The 6,222-nt window shown below is 62.4% G+C and overlaps 1 protein-coding gene across 1 annotated transcript; it reads left to right on the top strand.

Annotated features, from left to right (window-relative positions):
- Positions 1–3,405: 3,405 nt before the first annotated feature.
- FOS (Fos proto-oncogene, AP-1 transcription factor subunit) lies at positions 3,406–5,834 on the top strand (the record flags this gene model as incomplete). Its single annotated transcript, XM_084239854.1, has 4 exons — positions 3,406–3,546; positions 4,293–4,544; positions 4,959–5,066; positions 5,186–5,834. 4 exons carry the CDS (start codon positions 3,406–3,408, stop codon positions 5,825–5,827), a joined length of 1,143 nt encoding a protein of 380 aa, XP_084095980.1. The 3' UTR covers positions 5,828–5,834.
- Positions 5,835–6,222: the final 388 nt, after the last annotated feature.

Below are 6,222 nucleotides of genomic sequence, written 5' to 3'. Positions count from 1 at the left end.
AAAGTCACCTTGACCTTTGCAAAGATCATTTCACATGTTGGTTTTGATTTCCATTTTTTAAATTGATTTATTTATTTCCATTATTCCATTTAATTCCATTTACTGATTTCCATTTTTAAAATTTATTTATTGATGCATACAAGAACTGGGATATAGGCCAGAAGACGGGTGAGAGACAGAGTGGGGAGCAGAACAGGCAGATCTACTGAAATACACTGCTGAGGGGAGCAGCGGGCGAGACAGGAGAGGTCTGCTGCTCCATGTGGGCTAGCTTCCTGGCCGGGGATAGAACTCAGGTCGCAGTGGATCATGATAGTTTGATAGCTCTGAGATTTAACGCCTGTGCCACCAGGCAGTCCTCTTGATTTCCATTTTTAAGGCCACCTCACGTGAGTTCTATTTAAAACATAGGGGTTTGCAGTCCTGAAATGGATACCACAGGTAGACTGACATGTGAGCGTATGTTAGAATGATCACAGGTTCGGACTTAATGGTGCAGGAGAGGGAGGCAAGATTTTATCATCAGAAAGCACTGCTTCAGATAAACTCTTCCCTTCCTAGAGGTTGTGCTGGCATTTCAACCTTGAGGTGGTTTCCCAGGGGACAGTAGATCTTGGGCCCATCTCTGTATTGCCATCGCTTTCTCTAATACCAGTTCCCAAACCCTCTTCTGAATCCCACAGCGCCCTGCTCTAACCGCTCACTGCACTTACTTCTACCCTGCAGTTCTCTATGGACGCTGTCTTCCAGAGAAGGCAGCCATCTCTTTGAGGGTAGGGATAGGTCCACCCCAATCAGAGTGCAGGGTGAGAGGGGGCTCTGGACACAACGAACGTATGGACGGATGTGTGGTTCTGTCCTTTCCAGAGGACAGATTAGTTCCCCAATTGGTTAGAATGGTGCCAGGAAGGAAAGAGTTAAACTAGCCGGAGGAAACAGACTCAATCTAAGACTCATTTTCTTCTTCTTTCCTTTCTTGATGGTCAGGCAGGATACGTGACATAGGAAATAAGCCCTGGATATCAAATTTTGACACATCCTTTAGGTGCTGGCCTGAGCTGCTTGAGACCGAAGGAAGAACAAGTAAATGAAATCATTCTAGGTTTTCTCTTAAGTGGCCAGAGATCCACTTAGGAGTGGAAGGCCAGGCCAGATCCAGCTAGGAACTCAAAGGGTGACCTACTTTGTCCGAAGCTAGCAAGAAGAGATAGCCTTTGCCTTCAGAGTCCCCTCACCCCTTAAATACTCAAGGACAGTGAACTAGGAGAACCGAAGGCCAAAGGGTTGCTTCAGGATTCACAGCAGCTCTGGGAAGCCTGCGTGGATGCATTATGTGTTTTTCCTATTCTCTCCCTTTTTTTTTAAAGTGAGAAAAAAAGAGCTGAAATTCCCACCAACATAAACCAGTGACATACAATGATGAAATTCTGTTTTCACCTCTGCCTGTGACAAGGAATGCAAAAATAGCAAGTGGCCCAGTTCCACGAATCCCCGCCTCCCTGCCCTCCCGCGGCCGGGTTCGCGCCTCGGCGCGCCGAGGGGAGCGCACGGCCGGCCGCGAGCCGCGCTGCCCCGCGGGCCCGGGCGGTGATGTCAGCGCCGGGAGTGGCCGCAGCCGGACCCGAGGCCGCGGCCCCCGGGGCGCCGGGAGGGAGGCGGCCGGGCCGGGCCGACGGCGCGCCCGGTGCGCGGCGTCGCCTGGAGACGGCCCTGGCGGCGCAGTGTTGCTGTAAACAGCCGCGTCCCTGTTACTATCTATAGCAGGATCGCCCGGCTCCAGGGCGCGGCGGCGGGAGGCCGGTCCGCGGTCCCGCTCCCCGCGCTGCGCCCCAGGCCCGCCCACTGCCCCGGCGGCGCCAGGCTGCTCTCCAGGGGCCCAGCGTGACCCCCGCGCCAGAAAATTAGGGGGGGCGCACGGGAGTCCTGCGGGGACCCGCGACTTGCACCCAAGAGGGGGCCGGGTCGCCGGGACCGAGACGCGGGCGTGCGACCCCGACTGTCCTTTGCAGAGCAGCAGGAGATTGGGGGGCGCTGGGTAAATGCGGCGCCCTCCCGAGCACCTGGCTGCCCCCAAACTCCGTTCTGCAGCCCAGCGAGCCCGGCCCGCGTCCCCGCAGGCTAGTCCCGGCCTGCGCGCCCCGGGGTACCGGCCTGTCAGCAGCCGCTGTGCGCCCCCCTCCAGGCCCGCGCTGGAAAATCACCCGCGGCGGGTCCCCGGGAAGCCCAGCTTCGTGGGGGGACTGAACGACCCCCACTTCGCCAGCTCGGATATGCGCTCCCGCTAAAAGCTCCCCCCACCGGGTTACCCCGAAGTGATGACCTTGTCCATCCATCCCTCTCCCAGGGCCCCGGGTCCTCGCCCAGAGCGGGGCGACGACCCCCTTCCACCTCCTCGCCTGGGGGGCTGCGCAACGTTGAACCCCAAGTGTCCCCGGCGTGTGGCAGGAACGCGGGGACCCTCCCGTCAGGCTGGGGGCGGGGGAGACCTGCGCCGTCTTCCATAACAACAACAGTAAAATAAACATGAAAAACACCCAGCCCCATAAAGCAGGTTATCGTGTTCCCTGGTTCTGGACCCCCCGACTTGCTCCCTCCAAGCACAGCGCACAGCCGGGAGCCCCGCTGGGCGGGGGGCTGGGGTGCGGCAGGGCCTCTTCCCCGGCAGCGCCGATGCGGCCCCGACTGGGACGCGAGCGGAGACGCATCCCCGGGGGCCGGTACCTGCTCTCCCGAGCCCGCACGTCAGCACTGCTCCCCGCTTTTGCACAGAGGCAAAAAGGCGCCCCCCGCCTTCCCACCCCCACCCGGGGAACAGGGGTCCGCACTGAGCCAGGTGCGAATATTCGCTCGTTTTCTCCGCGTTTCCCGCCTCCCCTCCCCCGGCCGGGCCCGCGCCCCCCCGCTGCACCCCGGAGTTGGCTGCGGCGCGCGAGCAGTTCCCGTCAGTCCCTCCCCGCTCGCACAGGATGTCCTTATTAGGACATCTGCGTCAGCAGGTTTCCACGGCCGAGCCCTGTGGCTGCGGGGGAGCCCTCCCCGAGTCCCCCCATTTGGGGGGCGCACGGGACCCCCTAAAACCCCAAAGACGGCGCGCTCCCGAGGCGAGACGTCCCGCCGGGTCGGCGGGAGGGGGCGCCGCGGACGGCGGGGGCGGCCGGGACCCCGCAGAGCCGCGCGGCCCCCCCCGGCCCCCCCCGCGCGGCGAGATGGTGCGCGCCGGTGACGCGGGGCCCATTCATACGATGCTGCTATAAAAGCGGCGGCCGCGGCGCCTCGTACTCCAACCGCAGCCGCAGCAGCCCCGGGACGAGGCCGAGCCGCGCGGCCCCGAGCGAGCAGGCACCGCGCTCTTCCCCGCGCCGCCGTCTTGGAGCCCCGGCCCCGCTCCGGCCCGCACCCTCCGGCATGATGTTCTCCAGCTTCAACGCCGACTACGAGGCGGCGTCCTCCCGCTGCAGCAGCGCCTCCCCGGCGGGGGACAGCCTCTCCTACTACCACTCCCCCGCCGACTCCTTCTCCAGCGTGGGCTCTCCCGGCGCCGCGCAGGTGAGCTGCGCCCCGCCTCGCGCCTCGGGGTCGCCGCGGGGGGACGGCGGGGCGGGGCGCGCAGGAAGCCAGGCCGGGACCCGCGCCCGGGGTGGGGGGACCGGCTGCCCACCCGCGCCCCGAGCGGGGTACCCCGTCCTGGGAGTCCCGGGCTTGGCGCTCCGCGCGCTGCTCGTAGTAAGCCCCGCGCCCCCCTTCTTTGGCGCGGCAGGTCCGCGCTCCGCCGCCCCGCGGGCCGGCGCCCCAGAACCGGGCTCTGACAGTCGCGGGGACCCGCACCCCCGCGAGGACTCGCGCCCCCGCGCCCGGCTGCGCCCGGTCCCCGCGCCCCGCGCAGCCCGGAGCGGGCGGGAGGCGGGCGGGAGGGTGGACGCAGGCGGGTGTGTAAGGCGCTTTCATTGATAAAAAGCGAGTTCATTCAGGAGACTCCGGCGCGGCGCCTGCGTCAGCGCAGACGTCAGGGATATTTATAACAAACTCCCTTTCAAGCGAGTGATGCTGAAGGGATAACGGGAGCGCGGCGGCTGCAGGGCGAGACGGGCAGCGCGCTGCGGAACTCTAGGCTGGGAGAGGGGGCCCTTTCGCCCCAGCAGAGGGGCCCCTGGGGAGACTTGCGCCGTCCCCGGCAGGGCGCGTCGCCCCGAGCCCGCTGCCCGCTGGAGACCCCGCTCGCCCCCCCCCCCCCCCCCCCCCCCCGTGTCCCGAGCCTGCTCGCTCACGCCCGGCTCTCCCCTTGTGCCTTCCAGGACTTCTGCGCGGATCTGGCCGTCTCCAGCGCCAACTTCATCCCAACCGTGACTGCCATCTCCACCAGCCCCGACCTGCAGTGGCTGGTCCAGCCTACCCTGGTCTCCTCCGTGGCCCCCTCCCAGACGAGAGCCCCCCACCCCTACGGAGTCCCCCCTCCCGCAGCCGGGGCTTACTCCAGGGCTGGCGTCGTGAAGGCCATGACTGGAGGCCGAGCGCAGAGCATTGGCAGGAGGGGCAAGGTGGAACAGGTGAGTTCTCGGACACTCTGGCGGGGGCAGGAGGCCCGCTGTCTGGTGGACATGGGGAGTGCAGAGCAGTGAAGCCAGTGTTGTCAGTGACTAGGCAGGGAACCCTGGCTCCAAGCCCTCTCCATCCCGAGTTAGACTCTGATACCCCAGGACCCCAAGAGTTTCCTCTCTAAAGGAGAATCCCTGATGGGTTCTTATCTCCTGCTTGGAGACTGGGCTCTTCTTTGTTCTCTTCCTGAGGATCTTATTTTAAATGCAAGTCACACCCAGCCTGCAATTGCAGGTTAGAAATGGATTCACAGGAGAGGTGCCAGGAAGCTGGGAAGCTGCAGGAGCCAGTTTCACAGGGGTGGGTGAGTGGAACTGATGGCAGACACTGTTACTGAGTGTTGGTCTCCTACAATTATTTTGTAGTTGTCCCCTGAAGAGGAGGAGAAGCGGAGAATCCGAAGGGAAAGGAATAAGATGGCTGCAGCCAAATGCCGGAACCGGAGGAGGGAGCTGACAGACACGCTGCAAGCGGTGGGTAGAGCCCACGGGCCACTTTCTAAAACTCAAGGGGCGAGTTGGAGATTGAGCATGGGGAGCAGGGTCCCGAGTAAGCCCGCGTCTTATGCTCCGCTTTCTCCCTCTGCGTGCAGGAGACAGACCAACTAGAAGATGAGAAGTCTGCTTTGCAGACTGAGATTGCCAACCTGCTGAAGGAGAAGGAAAAACTAGAGTTCATCTTGGCAGCTCACCGACCTGCCTGCAAGATCCCGGATGACCTGGGCTTCCCAGAAGAGATGTCGGTGACTTCCCTTGATCTGAGTGGGGGGCTGCCTGAGGCTACCACCCCTGAATCCGAGGAGCCCTTCGCTCTGCCCCTCCTCAACGACCCTGAGCCCAAGCCCTCTGTGGAGCCGGTCAAGAGCATGAGCAGCGTGGAGCTGAAGGCCGAGCCCTTTGATGACTTCCTCTTCCCAGCTTCGTCCAGGCCCAGTGGCTCCGAGACAGCCCGCTCTGTGCCAGACATGGACCTGTCTGGTTCCTTCTATGCAGCAGACTGGGAGCCCCTGCATGGTGGCTCCCTGGGGATGGGGCCCATGGCCACAGAGCTGGAGCCCCTGTGCACCCCAGTGGTCACCTGTACTCCCAGCTGCACTACTTACACGTCTTCCTTCGTCTTCACCTACCCGGAGGCTGACTCCTTCCCCAGCTGTGCGGCCGCCCACCGCAAAGGCAGCAGCAGCAACGAGCCCTCCTCTGACTCGCTCAGCTCACCCACGCTGCTGGCCCTGTGAGCAGGCGGGCAGGGGAGGCAGGAGGCACACGCAAGTGCCACTGCCGGAGTTGGTGCATTACAGAGAGGAGAAACACGTCTTCCCTCAAGGGTCCCGGTAGACCTAGGGAGGACCTGATCTGTGCGTGAAACACACCAGGCTGTGGGCCGCAAGGACTTGAAAGCATCCACGTGTGGACTCAAGTCCTTACCTCTTCCGGAGATGTAGCAAAAACGCATGGAGTGTGTATTGTTCCCAGTGACACATCCGAGAGCTGGTAGTTAGTAGCATGTTGAGCCAGGCCTGGGTCTGCGTCTCTTTTCTCTTTCTCTTTAGTCTTCTCATAGCATTAACTAATCTATTGGGTTCATTATTGGAATTAACCTGGTGCTGGATATTTTCAAATTGTATCTAGT

Source organism: Talpa europaea, assembly GCF_964194135.1.
Source record: "Talpa europaea genome assembly, chromosome: 8".
Classification (NCBI taxonomy): Eukaryota; Metazoa; Chordata; class Mammalia; order Eulipotyphla; family Talpidae; genus Talpa; species Talpa europaea.
Note: the sequence above shows the minus strand (reverse complement) of the source record. Positions and strands in the feature narration are given on the sequence as shown.